This window comes from Armigeres subalbatus, chromosome 2 (assembly GCF_024139115.2).
Source record: "Armigeres subalbatus isolate Guangzhou_Male chromosome 2, GZ_Asu_2, whole genome shotgun sequence".
In the NCBI taxonomy this organism is placed as follows: Eukaryota; Metazoa; Arthropoda; class Insecta; order Diptera; family Culicidae; genus Armigeres; species Armigeres subalbatus.
In genome coordinates this window covers 10618619-10637893 of record NC_085140.1, presented here as the reverse complement: position 1 = coordinate 10637893, position 19275 = coordinate 10618619, and the positions used below count along the sequence as shown (strand labels likewise).

Below are 19275 nucleotides of genomic sequence, written 5' to 3'. Positions count from 1 at the left end.
TGGTATTTTTGTCTTTAAATTATTGGCCATTCTACATCTTGATGTTTTACAGAAGCCACGGCCTTGGGCAGAATCAAACCATGTCTTTCTTCGGTTCATTATGATTTCCTTTTGTGCCCTTCCTTGTTATCAAACCCGTCCTAAAAGTTAATTTGGGTTTTCTACAGGGGTCTGTTTTGCAACAAGCTAACAATTTGTATCAAGTCTGTGGTGCTCAGTTATCCATCGTAATAGCAGGTTTCAGAAATGTGCTTTCAATTATATGCAAAAAGGCTGAAAATATCTTTCATAGCGGAAACTGATGTTTGCCTTAACATTTATCTCATTGAACATTGAAACGAATTGTGAATTAATTTTCTCGCAAATTAAACACATTTCGCAATCCGGAGAAAAACTGATATCTGTAATAAATTTTCACAGAACTTCACATACATCTGTGAATTATTTGAGGTGTCCAAAGAAAACTGAGTTAAATTTTATTTCATTTGTATTGGCAATGAGAATAGCTCAATTAAACTACTCAATGACTTTAGATGGGCAGAACAAGTAGTCCGAACGTCAGAATTCGTTAAAACTGGTACTCGATAGTGATCTGAGAGGTAGATTGTTTACGGACCGTATGTATACTATGGATCGTCTATAACCCGACGTATCTTCCGGTAGATGACATCATTTTGACAGTAGTTGTATTCCGCTGGAATTTCCGGAAAATTAGGCCCTTACAAATCTTCTCTTCTATATACATAAAAAATGAATTTCTGTCTGTCTGAACCTTATAGACTCGGAAACTACTGAACCGATCGACGTGAAAATTTGTATGCAGAGGTTTTTGGGACCGGGGAAGGTTCTTAAGATAGTTCGAGATTCCTCCCCCGTTTTCCTCCCCAGTCTTCTTTGAACACATCAAATAATTCACAGATGTATGTGAAGCTCTGTGAAAATTTATTACAGATATCAGTTTTTCTCCAGATTGCGAAATGTATTTAATTTGCGAGAAAATCAATTCACAATTCGTTTCAATGTTCAATGAGATAAATGTTGAGGCAAACATCAGTTCCCGCTAAAAATATATTCTCGGCTTTTTTGCATATGATTGAAAGCACATTACCGAAACCTGCTGTTACGATGGATAACTTAGGATTACAGACTTGCTACAGATTGTTAGCTTGTTGCAAAACAGACCCCCGAAGAAAACCCAAATCAACTTTTAGGGAAGGTTTGATAACGAGAAAGAACACAAAATGAAATCATAATGAACTGAAGAAAGAAATGGTTTGATTCGGCTCAAGGCCGTGGCTTCTGTAAAACATCAAGATGTATAATTACCAATAATTTGAAGACAAGAGTTCCAAGACCCCACACCAGCAAAAGCGCCGTTGGCAATATCTACAGCTAACAAGCGAATAAAATGTATTGAAAGGTAGGACGAAATCTCATCCAACCGAATATGAATGAACCAAGCTTGGTTGAAAATGTTGAATGAAAGACGGAATCGGGGTCTCTGAACGCGAATTTGTGTATCGTATAGAAAGAACTACAATTTACTAGATTGCACCGGTTAACCATTGACCATTATTTGTTTTGTTGAGTGTTTCTTAGGTTCCGACCTAGGACAATTCTTTACGATCGGATGCAAAACCTGACTTGGCTTTTTCTCCGTCGTTTTTTTATTTATCATCATTAGTGAACAAGAGGAAAGTATTTGCACGCAAGAAATGATGACAATGACGTAACAGAAGAGGTGAACGAGCTTTGATGCCGGACTGATGAAAATGGTGGAAGACGGATCAAAACAAATGTGTTTTTTATATGATTGGAGGCTCGGCCAGCATAAATGTGATCTAACGGTTAACATTGAATTTTTTATTTCACTTTTTACAGTGAGAAGAGAAAAACGAAGAGTGAGAAGTGAGACGTCGCTATTCTCATTCCTAATTTCTCACTTTCCAAATGACCTATTCGGTCAAATGAGCAATTCGGCCAAATGTTCTATTCGACCAAATGACCCTTTCGGCCAAAAAAATTCTTCCTGTTTAATAACTCTTTCGGCCAAATGACTATTTCGGCCAAACGATCCTTCCGGCCTTCCCCCTATATAATGCCTTCTTTAAATTAACGCGTTTGCCCGGCTTAAGGCGAATATAGTTAATAATGCCTTATTTCAATGAACGTAATTGCCCGTTATACGGCGAACCGGATTGATAACGCCTTTTTTAATGAACGCATTTTCCTGGTATAAGGAGAACAGAGTTGATAATGCCTTCTTTTAATGAACGCAATTGAACGTTATAAGGCGAACCGGATTGATAACGCCTTTTTTTTAATGAGCGCCATTGCTTGCCCGGTATAAGGTTAACATTGGAGAAAATGCTTTTTTAAATGAATGCGTTTGCTCGGTTTAAGGCAAACAGAGATGAGAATACCTTGTTTAGATGAATGCATTTTTCCGATATGAGGCGAACATATTTGATAATGCCTTCTTTTAATGAACGCATTTTCCTGGTTTAAGGCAAACATAGGAGATGATACTTTCTTTTGATGAACGTATTTGCCCGGTTTAAGGCGAACAGAGTTGAAAATGCCTGCTTTTGATAAACGCGTTTGCCCGGTATAAGGCGAACAGAAGATATCACACCTCTTTTGAATGATCACGTGTGCAATGTATAACGAGATTATGCCTGTTCCATGCTACGGGAGGAACAAGCATATTCGACAAACAGAAGAGATTTTTGTTGAAATAGATGTTCGCGAGCCGTCTCAAGCTCAGTCGACGTGGGCTGAAATTAACTCCAGCTCCCTGCATTGAACATGAGAACGTGCTGTGAAATTCTCACCTCAGCTTTGACAGTCTTCAAAGGTAGCACATGATATCGGCTCGAAAAATAAGTACGGATCTGCGATAAAAATTATCGTAAAAATAGTGTAATTTACTCGACTGAAATCGCCCTGCTATTGAATAAGTCGTAAAACAAATATTAATCATTCATTATAAATAAACTTCTATTGACTAACTTTTTCAATGCAAAAAAACTATACGCTTCCAATTAGGACTGATTCGAGGTAGTGGGTCATTCGGGATAGTATCCCATTTTGGATGAAGGCATTCGGGGTAGTGGCCATAGGGGTAATGGAAATTGGAAATTTTGAAAAACTTCGCGAGGAAATTTTGAAGAATTTCTCAAATAAATTATGAAGAATTTCGGAAAAAGCGCAGAATTTCGCGAGAAAATTGCAAAGAATCTCTCAAAGAATTTTTCCGAGGAAATTTTGAGGTATTTTCCTAGAATTAAAAAAAACGAAGAACTGCCTCTGAAATTTGTTTGGAACTTAATTAGGGATTTTTCCGGGAAATTCTTCGGAATGTCCTCCGGGAAGTTTTTGGACAAATTATTCTTATTTTATTCAGATTTTTTTTTCTCGGAAAGGTTCTGAACATCTTTAAAAAATTTCCCGGAAGGGTTCCAAAGATATTCCAGACATTTTTAAAGAATTTCCTGTGAAAACTCTGAAGAATTTTCTAGGAATTTCCTAAACATTTCGCCAGAAAATTTCGAAGAAACTTAGAATAATTTTCCATAGTAATTCGGAAGAATTTCTAAAGGGAATTCTGACAAATTTCCAAAGGAACTTCCAAATAATTTTTCTTGGATATTTTGAAAAATATCCTAGGATAGAGTTTTCTGGAGAATTTCGGATATTCTGAAGAATTTAGAAATAATAGCGAAAATTTTTTTGAGGGTTTTGCGAAAAGTCAATAAATGAGATTCCGAAGTTTTTTCGAGGAAATTCGGAAGATTTTCCCTAAAAAACCGAAGAATTTTCAAAGGAAGCTCCGAAGAATTTTCCGAGGAGATTCCAAATAATAAATCCGAGAAAATTCCGAAAAAAAATCTTAGAGAATTCTGAAAAATTTAGTAAAAAAAACCGAATGATTGTTTTGAATTTCATCAGGAAAGTTTTTGTAAGAGTCCTCAAAATATTATTTTTGGAGTTTCCTAGCGATTTCGGAAAATGATTCTGATTTTATTTTTTAAAATTTGAGAATTTTTCCGAGGAATTTTGAAAAATTTCCCGATAAAATTCTGAAGTGCAATTCCTAAAAATTTCCCGAGGACGTGTCGAAAATGTTCCCGAGGAAACCTTAGAGAATTTTCTACGGAATTTCCACCTCGACAATCTCGAGGAAATTCTTAAAAATATTCCGAGGAAATTTAGAAGAATTTTCCGAAAAAAATTCTTGAAGACATTTCAAATAATTTTCCGAGGAAAAACTGAAAAATTTCCCAAAACAAAAAGGGATGAATTTTATCTGGAAATTGTTTTGAATTTCATCATTATGATTTTTTCCTCGGAAAGTATTTGGAAGTTTTTCAAAAATTACCGAGGAAATTCCATAAAAAATCCTTTAGAATTTCCGAGAATTTTCCCGAGGATCTTCTGAACCATTTTCCGAAGAAATTCAGAAGTTATTCGAGGAATTTTCGAAAAAAATCCTAACAAAATTCCGTAGAAGTTCGAAAGAATTTGCAGATGAAATTCCGAAGAATTCAGACAGAAATTCCGAGACGAAATTTTGAAAAAAAATTCTAGGAAATTGCTTCCTGAAGAAAATTAGAGGATTTTCCTGAAAAAAACAGATAATTTTGCAAGGAAATTCCCAAGCTTTCTCCGAAGATATTCCAAAAAGCTAGCCGAGAAAATTTCGAAGAATTTTCCGATGAAATTCCGGAGAATTTTTCAAACATTTTCTCGGGGAAATTGCGAAGAATTTCTCGGAAAATTTCGAAGAGCTTCTTATGGAAATTCGGAATTATTTTCTTAGGAAATTCCGAAGATTTTCCTTACACAGCTTGAAGGAATTGTGATGAATTTCCCGAGGATATTGCGAAGAATTTCCCAAAGAAATTTTGAATAATTTCCCGAGGAATTTCGTAAGCATTTCCCTAGAAAATTTCGAAGACATTTTGAAGGATTTTCTATGGAAATTCCAGCTGCTTTACAGATACAATTCTCCGGGAAACACCTAAAAATTGTCTTAGGAATTTCCGAACAATTTCCCAAGGAATTTCCAAAGAATTTTCCAAGGAAACTTCGAAGCATTAAGTTGCAATTTCGTGATGAAATTTCGAAGAATTGTTTGAGAAAATTTCGTAGAAGTTACCGGAAAAGTTCCATAAGTTTTCCCGAGTAAATTTCGAAGATATTCCCAAGGAAATTTTAAATAGCTTCTCGAAGTACTTCCGCAGATTTTCTATAAGAATTTCCGAAGAATTTTCTGCAAGAAAATTCCTAAGAATATCAAATTATGATTGAAAATTATGAAAATTTCCGTATAAGATGCAAAGATTTACTCGTACAAAAAAGTAAGTAAGTAAGTTGAGTAAGTTCTTCTGCAATTGTATTGGAATATTCATGGGAAATTCCAGTTTTCCAGTTTAAATGAATAAGCAATGAGCAGACAAACCCAATACTTTTATTGAAAGTTATTGTTGTTATTCTCTTTATTACGACGAGTGTCCTCAAAAGTATTGTTTGAGGAATAAAAGTCATTATTATAACTCTTTTCGTCTGTATGAAGGAGCTCAGGATATGAATTATTTAAAAAAAAAGGCTTTCTAAATATGTAGTCAAATTCTTTTTTTCCACTTTGAGTTTTTTATAACACCAAACATAATTAGTCTTCAGTCAATTAAGTTCATATTTCCATTTCACACTTATTGTGACTCTGCAAAGCTAACATGAGAAGTTGGTAATCGTTTACCCTCATTTCTTGAGATTGGTGCTATTAGTCAATTATTAGCTTGAATTATGGACACTTTGATCTTAAGTAAATTTAAAATTGTCGCTATAGACTATTGACATTTCTCGCTTAACTTTTCAAAAGGACCTAAGTAACATTTTTTTCATGAATTAATTTGAGTACTGCAATCAAAAGCTTTCATGTTGTTGTGTTGATTGCGCTATTCAAATTAATTCATGAAAAAAATGTTACTTAGGTCCTTTTGAAAAGTTGAGCGAGATTTGACTAAATTATTCAAAAGTTTTTTCAAGAAACCTATATAATTCACTTCATGTTTTATGTCATTTGTCATGTCATTTGAATGACATTTTGTTTCACACCTTAGACTACATATTTACAGCAATGTCCTTTTCAGAACATAGTTATAGGAACATTAAAGCGGTACAAGTTTTTACCTCATGAGTTAATATTTATCTTCTGATAAAAATTGGATTTCTACTACACTGGTTACAATATTCTAAGTAGTTTTGACGGACAATACAAATGTGTCTTACGAAATATTGACACATTTTCCGATAAACCAGTTATTATTTTACTTTCGGATTGGCAAATTAAAATGCATCCATAAAGACATTATTCAATAAACCTGTTGAGATTTGCATAAGAATTCTCATTGATAAGGGTTTGACCGGCACTACTTGGAAGGATATCGCAATTTAACAAAGCTATTTTTTATAGCTTTATTTTAACTGGTGGATAAGTCCTATGAATAACATTTATATTCAAGCTCGTGCAATGAATAGATTAGAAAACCATCAATTAAAGTAGACAATGAATCAATTGCATTTAATAGCCATCGGAAGCATAGGGTCAGGAAAAAAGAGTTCAATTCGGCAGCCGATTTGTTTTACTGATTTCCTATTCAATTTATAAACGTCATATATTATTATCCCTATTTCCAATATTTTGTTTCCGTTTAATATCAATTATTTTACCTCCGTGTTTTATGTTGCAAGCTTCAGCATAATTTTGTGAAAGTCGCGACATAGAATGTTTAAAGATATTTGTCATTTTTCGATCATACCGTGGGTCACCTATTTTACGTTTATTGAATAAATCCAATCGTAGCCCTCACCTTCTAAAAGCGTAAACTAGTTTCTTCCTGGACCTCTAGTTGAGTCCACACAATCTGAGAGCCTGCACTTATCTATGATGGTTCTCCGAAATGACGTTAAAATTGCGATGTAAATTGTTTACATGCTCGCAAACAACAGTTCCACACGAACTGGTGACAACTGGTTCATAATCCGTAAAAAATGAATCACCATTGCCACACGCGGTAAGTAAATCGAACAATAAAAGCGTGTTTACTGCTGTGATTCCGTACAGTTGCATTAATTGTGGCCAGAGATGTGGTCATTAGCACAGAGATGAGCGGCAGCAACGATTGTGTTGTAAACAATCAGAATGGCACGCGGCATGATGTGCGAGTTTGTCATTACAATTACTGAAATTAGCAAAAACTGGACTAGGTACATAGAAATTCCGCTTACGGAAGCAAAGTTCAGGCACTGGAGTCAGCAATGTTATGCAATTTTGCATAAGTCTCCTACGCTGGAGATTTATATCACGCTCTCATATCATTAGACATTAGTAATCATCGAGATAAGGGTGCATTTGGCGATTATTGCATATTGCAATTCATTGTGTTATTTAGTGTTTGTTTTTTTTTTCAATTCCGCTGTTAGGCCCCTAAGCTCATTATCAGGAAGAAGCTTAAAAAGCAAATGTGTTTCTAATTCATTATCGCACCTTACTTGTTTTGAAGTTCGTGTTTGCGTGAATTATTACAGCTAACGTTTTTCTATCTCAAAACTTGCATTTTCTCAACATTCACGCTTGATCGTCATGCGATTGTAACTGCGTGTATGGAAGGTGACAATTTAATAGTTCAATTCAACAGCCCCATTTGTTATCGATGCATCTTAATAAATTGCTTCCTTTTAGAAGTTGTACGCTCGCGTTTTACACTTCTAGATTGGTGGCAATGGCATGTTTTTTTTCGCTGGGCATCGTCATGTATGTATGTCCATGTTTGTCAGGCATCCTAACATGTTGATCGATCATAAGTTGTCTAGCTCTGTTCAATTAATACTTTGACATTCCAAAACGAACACGTCGCAAATCGTAGCTTGTTTGGTGTCCCCAGCAATAACGTTGCTAGCAGTAGGGTACGAAGCTGGCAATTAAGCTGTTTCGCCAGTTGCGATCAGTCACAGATTATCCACAAAAGGTGCGATAATTAATACCTGCGTTTGTACGTAGGATTATGTAAGGACTAATTGAATAAATATCCGGTATTATTACAATACTGTTAATATTGCGGAAATTTTCCTCCCCTTGTAGCGTAGCTATGTATAAAGTAACTCATTTCAATTTGTTTTGCTAAACTTTTGAAAAACTTTTCGCCTTTGACCTGAACCTGTCTTGCCAAAGATGCATTCTTTGTTTGACACTGGTGCTTTACTGAACCGATCTTTAAATCTAGTGTTGATCTGGCAACTTCTGGTGATGACCACGTGGTAGGTTTATCGTGAAAAGAAATTTAAATATCATCCGAATGACTAGATATGGCCCGGTGGGTAACGATTCGGAAAATTTAACACGTTCGTACAACAAAAGATCAATCATTGAAAACCGAAGCATCTCAAGTAACATTCTTGACTCTACAACGGTCTTGCAAACTATTTTACGAATTCTCTGAAGCCAGTATATAACTGGTGGTCAGAAGCCAGTTTGAATCGGAAGACGATTCGAACGTACTTTTGGAGGGCCAAGAGCATGGGCTATATGTTGATGAAGTTTGAGCACTCATGAACGTCAATCAAAATTGAAATAGGAGAGAAATCAGATTTGATAAATATTAGAATTAAAATGGATTTGAAATGGGGAAAATTGAATAAAATATGAGAAATTGGATTTGGATTGGATTTGGATTGGATTTGGATTGGATTTGGATTGGATTTGGATTGGATTTGGATATGATTTGGATTGGATGTGGATTGGATTTGGATTGGATTTGGATTGGATTTGGATTGGATTTGGATTTGGATTGGTTGGATTGATTTGGATTGGTTTGGATTGGTTTGGATTGGATTTGGATTGGATCTGGATTGATCTGGATTGATTTGGATTGGTTGGATTGGTTTGGATTGGTTTGGATTGGTTTGGATTGGTTTGGATTGGTTTGGATTGGTTTGATTGGTTTGGATTGGTTTGGATTGGTTTGGATTTGGATTTGGATTGGTTTGGATTGGATTTGGATTGGTTTGGATTGGTTTGGATTGGTTTGGTTGGTTTGGATTGGTTTGGATTGGTTTGGTTGGTTTGGATTGGTTTGGATTGGTTTGGTTGGTTTGGATTGGTTTGGATTGGTTTGGATTGGTTTGGATTGGTTTGGATTGGTTTGGATTGGTTTGGATTGGTTTGGATTGGTTTGGATTGGTTTGGATTGGTTTGGATTGGTTTGGATTGGTTTGGATTGGTTTGGATTGGTTTGGATTGGTTTGGATTGGTTTGGATTGGTTTGGATTGGTTTGGATTGGTTTGGATTGGTTTGGATTGGTTGGATTGGTTTGGTTGGTTTGGATTGGTTTGGATTGGTTTTGATTTGATTTGGATTGATTTGGATTGGTTTGGATTGGATTAAGATTTGATTTGGGTTGTATCTGGAGTGGATCTGGATTGGTTTGGGTGGTTTGGATTGGTTTGGATTGGTTTGGATTGGTTTGGATTGGTTTGGATTGGATTTGGATTGGTTTGGATTGGTTTGGATTGGTTTGGATTGGTTTGGATTGGTTTGGATTGGTTTGGATTGGTTTGGATTGGTTTGGATTGGTTTGGATTGGTTTGGATTGGTTTGGATTGGTTTGGATTGGTTTGGATTGGTTGGTTTGGATTGGATTTGGATTGGATTTGGATTGGATTTGGATTGGATTTGGATTGGATTTGGATTGGATTTGGATTGGATTTGGATTGGATTTGGATTGAATTTTGATTTGATTTGGATTGATTTGGATTGAATTTGGATTGGATTAAGATTTGATTTGGGTTGTATCTGGAGTGGATCTGGATTGGATTTGGAGTGGATTTGGATTGGATTTGGATTGGATTTGGATTGGATTTGGATTGGATTTGGATTGGATTTGGATTGGATTTGGATTGGATTTGGATTGGATTTGGATTGGATTGGATTGGGTTGGATTGGGTTTGGATTTGGGTTGGGTTTGGATTGGTGTTGGATTGGTTTGGATTGGTTTGGATTGGTTTGGATTGGTTTGGTTGGTTTGGATTGGTTTGGATTGGTTTGGATTGGTTGGATTGGTTTGGATTGGTTTGGATTGGTTTGGATTGGTTTGGATTGGTTTGGATTGGATTTGGATTGGTTTGGATTGGTTTGGATTGGTTTGGATTGGTTTGGATTGGTTTGGTTGGTTTGGATTGGTTTGGACTGGTTTGGATTGGTTTGGTTGGTTTGGATTGGATTTGGATTGGATTTGGATTGGATTTAAATTGGATTTGGATTGGATTTGGATTGGATTTGGATTTGATTTGGATTGGATTTGGATTAGATTTGGATTGGATTTGGATTAGATTTGGATTGTATTTGGATTGAATTATATTTTCATTGGATTTGGTTTGGATTTGGATTGGATTTGGATTTGGTTTGGATTGGATTTGGATTGAATTGTATTTTTATTTGATTTGATTTGGATTGGATTTGGATTTGGTTTGGATTGGATTCGGATTGGATAATTTTTAGTTTGTGTTTCAAGGAGAGGCGTATAAATTTTGGATACAAAGCTCTAACTGTCAAATTATGATATGTCTACCTTATTCTACAAAAATAAATATTCTTTTGGCAGCTTCTAATCAACGAATGTCTATTAAACTGATTTTCTTCCTGTTTAGATATTGGTAAAGGGTTTGTCGACGTTGTGCAATGTTTCTGTGAAATATTTATTTCTCATTTTTCAATATGTATTTACTAATTAAATTATTTGGATCTGTTTGATTTGAGTTTTTAATCATTCCATGCAAAAAAACATCTAATCAACTGATCCTTTTTTTATTTTCCGTTCCACAGGAGTATTCTATGGATACTTTGGAAAGTCCAAGGAGGAAGCGGAGGTCACCGACTCCAACGAATTCCTGTTGGGATCCGGGATGACTGTTTTTCCCGTCACCCTCAGTTTGACCACGAGTTTCATCACTGCAATCGAGCTTCTGGGAAATCCCTCGGAAATGTTTTTCAGTGGCACCCAGTACGCTCTGATAGGTAAGGATAGATGGGTTCAGCCGGACCCTCACAAAGCAAATAAGTTTGTTTACACTACTGATGAGCTCGAATGTATTTTGAATTCCAGTTATTTCCGCTCTGCTCGTCATCCCCGTTGCCGTCAAGCTGTTCTTCCCGATCTACTTCAAGATGAACCTAACCAGTTGCTACGAATATTTGGGAGTGAGATTTGACAGCAAGCTACGAGTTTTCGGTGCGATTCTGTATGTACTGCAGGTAAGCTAGGACTGGAATGATCCAAACACGTGTTTCGCACAAATTGAATCATACACACACCTTTAACTCATTCGAACTAGAAGAAAGGCTCGAAGCGATGGAAAGTTAGTTTCGTAGTTTCAACGTATCCTTCGCTAACTGGAGTTCCCTACCCATTCCTTCAACGGGCTGTGGCACTGACAGCCGTTGATTTTGCACTATTCTTACAAAACAGTCCCCGAAACCTAACAATTAATCAACTTTCTGATGTAATTAGCCTTTCTCCCATAATACAAACGTAAGCTTTTCCGACTTTAATAGAAAGCCAGAAACCAATTAGCTTCGGCATAACAAAACGGTCCTTTTTGTGGAACCGCAATCTGCCGGTCGTCGCCTTCGTATTTTACGAGGAGGGAAGGGCTACGCACTAAATCCGGTCTATCGTTGATTTTGTTCGACACGCTTCGGTTATTTTAACATACAAAGTGGTACCGAAAGTCAAAGCGAACTTTTTGAAGGATCGGAAACAGTGAATCGAACCATGAACGTTAGTTTCTTGCCCAATTACCCAATTAAGATAGAGTCAGTATGCTATAACTAAACTTGAAATTCTTGTTTCGTTAATCGATTGATTCTAAGACTAGATAGAACTTCTTAAATCTATTGCAAATATAAAGAATAATATATATTGATAGGATGGGAATCAGACCAAACACCCTGCGGGAACCAAAAGAAAGTTGTATTGATTAACAATTATAACGGCAAACATTTCTCTTCTGAATAAGACGAGAGTGAACCAACCAAAGTGAATCGCAGTCCAAGGCGGACCTTGTCTTCATCGTCACCTCAGATTGTGCTTTTGGCTGAAGAGACGAAAGATTGTGGGTGACTGCCAGTTTCCGGGGTGAAATTAGATTAAGTGCGAGAGGAAAGTGTGACAAAACGAGATGGGAGTTCTCGTTCCGCCTGTGCCATGCTTCAGTGAGATTTCCATTTTTTGCTAATGCACATTAGGAATGCCAAAATGGTTAGGCATTTTTTGTAGCACCATGCCGCATAGTTAGGCTTGGTAAATATTCTTTTGAATTAGGTGTAGTAACATAAGATCGATTTGAAAAAAAAAATACAATGTTTATACCTGCGTCTCAATCTATCAATCATAGTCGATAAAACTGAAACCAAAAGTAATTGTTGAAATAAATTTAATTTCTGCTCCTTTTAGTTTTTTTGTGTAACCCAATTTTAGCTCCCTAATTTGACCCCAGATTTGAATCATACTGTTTTCTTTCTATTGTCTACTTCACTCTATTCCAATAATTGAAATATAACTTAGGTTAATTAGTTACAATATATTTAAATTGCAATATAATTCATTTATCAAGAAATATTCATTTAAATGTGATTTGTTACGAATTCGAAATATGTCCAGAAGAAACGTTTTCTCAAGGATCTTGCTTCCACGTCTCAAGAAACTGTGAACTAAAATAGCTTACATTGCTCGCAAGCATAATCCGACGATTCATGAAGTCAACCAGCCTGCTAGTGTGGGCAAAGCCCCCCTCACCCGCTGTAATCACATCCTGTAACACGCTGTAATCCTTTTAGTTAACATTATCCTTACGTGCTTCCTTGGAGCCTGTTTCGTTGTAAAAGTAGCTGAGAAGTATGTTCCTTCCAACGAATATAAACACATGTACATAATCATCTAAGCTTTCGTAATTCACCTCTTCGTTAGCCCATTCCATTGTTCCATGGGGAGTTCTTTTTCTCTTCCTTCATGGTTCAGTTTCAGTCATCTCAAGTGCATCCAACTTTTCCCGCATTATTTCGTTGCCGTACACCAATCCGTCCACTAACCTTCATCCGGTATTTATTCGTTGTAGATGTCGTTCTACACGTCGGTGGCCGTCCTGGCGCCCGCCATCGCCCTCTCCAAAGCAACCGGTCTGGATACGCATATTGCCGTGGCGCTGATCTACTTCGTGTGTATCTTCTACTCGTCGCAGGGCGGGATGAAGGCTGTCGTCATCGCAGACACATTCCAGGTGAGTACCACATACGACGGATTCATGGAATGGCACCAGGAGAATATACCCACTCTGATGGTGGTTTGATGTAGCATGGGTTTTTCTTCTATTCAGCAGAAGCAATTTGTTGCTCTATACTTGATTGTTGATTCAGATCCAGTTTTGTGTAGAACATGATGGGTGAATGACTAGATGGGACAAGTCAAAAGAATGTTTAAAATTGTAGCAAAGATGAAGTTGTAACGGATATTTTCTGAATTACAGTATAGAGTTAGTCATGCTGAAATCAGAATGATAATAAAACAGACAAATAACATAAAACTACTCACTTGTCATAATGCGAGTTAGTACTATGCCATAAAATTTCACCACTTCAAGTGGATGGCTAAAACGAGTTCTTTCTTTTAATGATACTTCATGTTTGCATCATATATCCAAATTTCTAATTCAACACTGAGAAAAATTACAATTTATTGGATGCTATTTTTGTAATCAGAGCTAGATTCCCGAATATTTCCCTAAAAGCAGAAACTACGATAGTATAAAAGCCTAATTTTCAGTAGGGATAATGCAAAATAACGGGATGAAAAGTTAGCAACAAAATTATCTTCTTTCTTGTTGCTGACCATTTTTTTTCGGATCTTCGTCATAATTATCTCCAACAGATACAAAGCTTTAGGGGGTCCCGTAGCGTAGTTGGCTACACGTTCGCCTTACAAGCGAATGATCATGGGTTCGATTCCCAGCCCCTCCACCAAATCCTCGTCAGTCGCCAGATCCGCAGCCCATACGATGGCGTTTGGGGTACGCGCCTTACCGTCACGGGTGCCTGATGACGACCGACAACTTGTTCTTCTCGGAGGCATTCCTCCAACGTTACCCGGATTAATGGCAACCGAACAATGCAACGATCATTGAATACACGACATGGACAAACGGACACAATGGACTCACGATGAGATGGACTGGCAACGACAATAATAATGGTAATGGAAATCTAAAAATAGATTCTGTGTGGATTCTGTAGAGCAGAATACCACAGTAGATCTCGGTCAAGTAACACAGAGTGCCTAACAAATAAACAAAGGAATAAAAAAAAAGATACAAAGCTTTGTCGTTGGTTCTCTTTTGTCGCTTGTTTCGCATGCGCATCCAAGAAAAAATGATTCCCTGCTCATCAGTGGCGTAGCCACGGGGGTGGTTTTGGACATAACACCCCCCCCCCCAGAGACAAAATTTTTAGAAGACATTTTTTTTTACCAAAAAAAAATGTTCTGAAACCCCCCCCCCCAGACTAATTTTCTGGCTACGCCACTGCTGCTCATGCCAGTTGTTAAATGTTCGGTCTGTGCGACCGGTGCGACCTTTGGTCGAAGACGGTGACTCTGTCTTTTTTTTTAAATATCTGACCCATCAGTGAAGTATACAACAGTGTCTGTAGTCCTCTAGACCAAGACTTAGTCCACCTTGATCCCACGTGTGGTGACTTGTTATGACCACTTTCGAAGGATTATCATAGTTTGCTTTCTTCGTCATTTAGTCTGCTAATCTACTAACTAATGGTTGGAAAAGTCCAATTTTTGCGTTACGTAATTAATGGATCTTCCCACACTTTTTCCTGCTAGTGACTTCATTTACTAATCTAGGGGAAAACAAAATCAAAAGGGCATTTAGTGCTCTTTTGACTCTTTTGAAAAGAGTCGACTCTTTTGAAAAGAGGCTCCCGAACCACTTGAAAGGGGCTGGCTGAAAGAAGAATTCTGAGCCCCTTGAAAGGAGTCTTCCAAGTCTCTAAAAAGGGCTTGGAAGGAGGCTTTCCTCCTAGAGTTAAAAAAAAAAACCTTTATGCCTCAATGCTTCTGAACCTTCAAACTTAATATTTTAGTTAGGAAGTATATTCTTAACTAGTGGATTACGACTGTGAAATTTGTAACTTAATTTTCGGATTGGCTTTCAGTCACGGGTAATAGCGTTGACAGTTTTACTTCATCTTCTTCTTCTTTTTATTGGCATTACATCCCCACACTGGGACAGAGCCGCCTCGCAGCTTAGTGTTCATTAAGCACTTCCACAGTTATTAACTGCGAGGTTTCTAAGCCAAGTTACCATTTTTGCATTCGTATATCATGAGGCTAACACGATGATACTTTTATGCCCAGGAAAGTCGAGACAATTTCCAATCCGAAAATTGCCTAGACCGGCACCGGGAATCGAACACAGCCACCCTCAGCATGGTCTTGCTTTGTAGCCGCGCGTCTTACCACACGGCTAAGGAGGGCCCGGATCGACGTACTTCATCGCCCGGATCGAAACGTCGGCGATGAAGTAAAACTGTCAACGCTATTACCCGTGACTGAAAGCCAATCCGAAAATTTAAGTTACACGGACAGATAAATCAACCCAAACTTTGAGTTCAATATACGCACTATTGAGAATATCGCAGAAAAAATTTACCCAAATTTGGGTAGTTTTCCCTTTCTTTCCCATGATTGCTATCAAAACTAGAGCAAGATGCAAACACCTCACCGAGGTTGCTCAGCCCAATAACCCAAATTTGAGTAAATTCAATATTCTCTATTTTGGGTTGATCAAGGTCCGCTTTGGATAAATTAAACTCAGCTTTGGGTAAATTGTTTACATGGGATTAAAGGCAATCTACCTAGTGCCATAAAAGTCATTTTACTCAAATTTGGGTTATTGGCCCAAACCACGGTTTTGAGTGCAAACAACCCACTTTTGGGTAGTTTTGGTTTTCAGTGTATATTCTTAACATATTTCATAATTTTGTTTCGATCAAGTAGATTGCTTTTGAAGATTTTTTCCATCTTTTGTCTCACAGCCCTTCATATACTGTGTTGGCTGTTGTGGACATTATACGATATGTTATGATTTACTAATTGCTATGCATATTATGTTCAATACAAAGTCTTGGAATATAAATTTATGCAATTATTAAAAGTTTACAAATAAGTTTTTATTGGAATTGTAATACGTCCGTCATTACGCATTTTCGTCCGAGGTACCCCTTGGGGTCAGTGATGGTACCTTCGGGAGTACATGAAGGTTGAAAACCGCTGATTTAGTGGAAAGGGCCATTTGGTTGAAAATGTAATTTGGCCGAAAAGTGCATAAGACCGATAATGTCGGTTGGCTCAAAGTTATTTGGCCGAGAAGGTCGTTTGATCGAAGAACTAGTTTGGCCGAATGGGTCATTTGATGCGAAAATGCCATTTGGCCGAAAAAGTCGTTTGGAAGAAAGGGCCATTTAGTCGAAAATGTAATTTAACTCAACGTCGTTCGTTGAAAGGGGGCACATGGCTAAAAATGTAGACTCGTTCGGCCAAATGACCTTTTTGACCAAACGATTTTTTTCGGAGAAATTCTTCAAATTTCAACGGGAAATCCTAGTTTCCACAAGAAGTTGCTTGGAATTTTTTATGGGAAATTTGTTTGGAATTTCCCCAGGAAATTTTCTGGAATTTGGAATTAAATTTTCTACAATTTCCACTCGGGATTTCCATGGAAGTGTTTTTGGTATTTCGAAGGAAGTTCTTTTTCTACTGAAGGTTCTTCGTTCTTCTTAGCTTTCACGGAAAGCTTTGCGAAATTTCAAAAAGAAATTGTATGAAATTTCAAATTAGCATAATTGTGAACTAAGGGTCGTGGCATAACGGACATTTGGCATATTTCTATAGAAATTTGACATACTGGGATATGATTGGGAGTGGTACTGCGAAAAGAAATATAAGCTAAGCACTTACAGATGTCATGTGATATATTCGCCCGAAATGACAGATGTCATGTCACATGTGATATGTTCTCCCGAAATAACAAAATGGATCATCAACCATGCAGCCTACCCAACACTAGGCTGACCAGAATCAGATCATTTCGATGAGAAAACGGGACAAAAGAACTTGCAAAACGAAACATGTTTAAGGTGATTATACAATAAAGCCAGAAATCGGCCATTTTGTAAACCACGTGCTTTTCCAATATTTTTTTCAAGAGCACGAGATGAAAGAACCATAACGCACCTGGGGCTGAAATAATGGTAGATTGTTTGCTTAGTTATGCTGAACAATCATAATTTGAGTTTTGGCACTGTCCGAAAACTATTTCGCCAGATTTGGGCTTTTGGAAATGTATGTAGGTAAACGTATGGTGAATTCGAAATTCACCACGGGCTTCATTCTATAATCACCTTAACATCTCTGTAATAATGTGCTGAAGATCAGAAAAAAAGTAACTTAAGGGGATATAAACACCCAAAAGACAATAGGGCGGGATTATTGATTTCCCGTGCCTCATCCTACTTCTTTGAATATGAGTGAGAAAAAATCAGTGGATAAGAAAAACAAGTATCCTTAGAAGAAATTTTGTAATTTTACCTATAATGCGCATAGTTGGCGCATGACAATGTTTGTCAAATTTAATCAATCCTTTTACAATAGAACGTTGAACTTTTTCTCGCTCAAAAATAAATTAACACGATGAAGTATTTAGAAGGGGCAAATGTAATCGCAGAGCAAACGTCAAAATCCTGTTTTTTTCCACATGCCAAATTAGGTTCCATTTGCTTGATTAGTTCTCTAGTTATACAGATTTTTTTTGATAAATTTATATTGCCCGAGGGGAACCATCAGAATAATTTTATGTCATGATAACCTCAACATGCAACATTGTGGAAATACATATGTGGAAATTTGTGTTTAATTTTTATGGAAACCGTCCCCTGGAGGGGGGGGGGGTCTTAAGTACCTTTAAAACCTTTCACCGCCCGAAAAAACACTGTATACTAAATTTCACGCTGATCTGATCAGTACTAGTTTCCGAGTCTATAAGGGTCAGACAGGCAAAAATTCGTTTTTATGTATATAGAAGAAGAAGAAGAAGAAGAAGAAGAAGAAAAAGAAGAAGAAAAAGAAGTAGAAGAAGAGGAAGAAGAAGATGATGGTGGAGAAGAAAAAGAAGAAGAAGATTGATTCAAATGATGCTATATTGTTAAAAGTAGCCTCACACCTTGGGAATCTACTGATTTTGTTCCCCTGTGGAATTGGTGAGATTCATGGGATTTCGTCGCGGAAAAAAGCATTGACCAATACTGGCTGGTTTACAGTTCGTGGTGATTTTCCGACGGATTTTAGTCCCCATATGAGATCTGAATTCTAAATTTCCATGACGAGATCTCGTGAATCCTGCCCATTTGAACACACAAAGGTGCGCAATCCATAATCAAGATTCTCGAACTGTGAGCTAGCCTTAGAATACATTAGCTAAAAAATCCGACGAAAATTTTCCCGAGACGATTCTAACAATTTTATATTATTTTTTAAATAAAGTATTTCATATCGTCGATTTTTCAACAGCGAATGATTTGAAAACACTTGTTTTGCCTTTTTAAAGACATTTTCAGCCCTAGGCTGGCTCTTCTCTTTCAAATTACCTAAAATTATTCAGAAAAATTATAATATTTCGTCTACTTTCGTCGTTTTTTTTTGGTTTTTCTGCACACAATTTTGAGTTTGAATAAAATTATGGAACTCTTATAAGGAATCAATGTGCCATTTATTTTTTAAAACTTCTTCTTCATTGGTATTACATCCCCCATCGGGATATTGCCGCCTCACTGCTTAGTGTTCATTAAGCAGTTCATTAAGCAGGCTCTATAAACCGTAATCAATCCGATGATGACGATAATTTTTTTCGAATCCGCACTAATACTAATAAAGTTTTGAACTTAATTCAATATTTTGGGGCTATTTGCCGACTTACCTCAATCATAGCATATTCATTACATTTTCATATTAATTTTTCACTTATCCAAACTAACAATTACTGAGGAATTGCTGGAAAAACGATGAAAACTGCTTTTTTCCTAGACCGACATTCGCAATTTTATCGAACGCATACTAACTCCGAACGTTCGGAGCAAACACATACACACGCACTTG

The 19275-nt window shown here is 37.0% G+C and overlaps 1 protein-coding gene across 1 annotated transcript in view; it reads left to right on the top strand.

The window, feature by feature from the left end:
* Nucleotides 1-19275, top strand: part of LOC134217692 (sodium-coupled monocarboxylate transporter 1) — a 264070-nt gene that overhangs the window by 21155 nt on the left and 223640 nt on the right. Inside the window, exons 3-5 of the mRNA XM_062696502.1 lie at nucleotides 10887-11078; nucleotides 11167-11315; nucleotides 13178-13339. Of these exons, the coding sequence (XP_062552486.1) occupies nucleotides 10887-11078; nucleotides 11167-11315; nucleotides 13178-13339 (503 nt within the window). The remainder of the gene's footprint in view (nucleotides 1-10886; nucleotides 11079-11166; nucleotides 11316-13177; nucleotides 13340-19275) is intronic.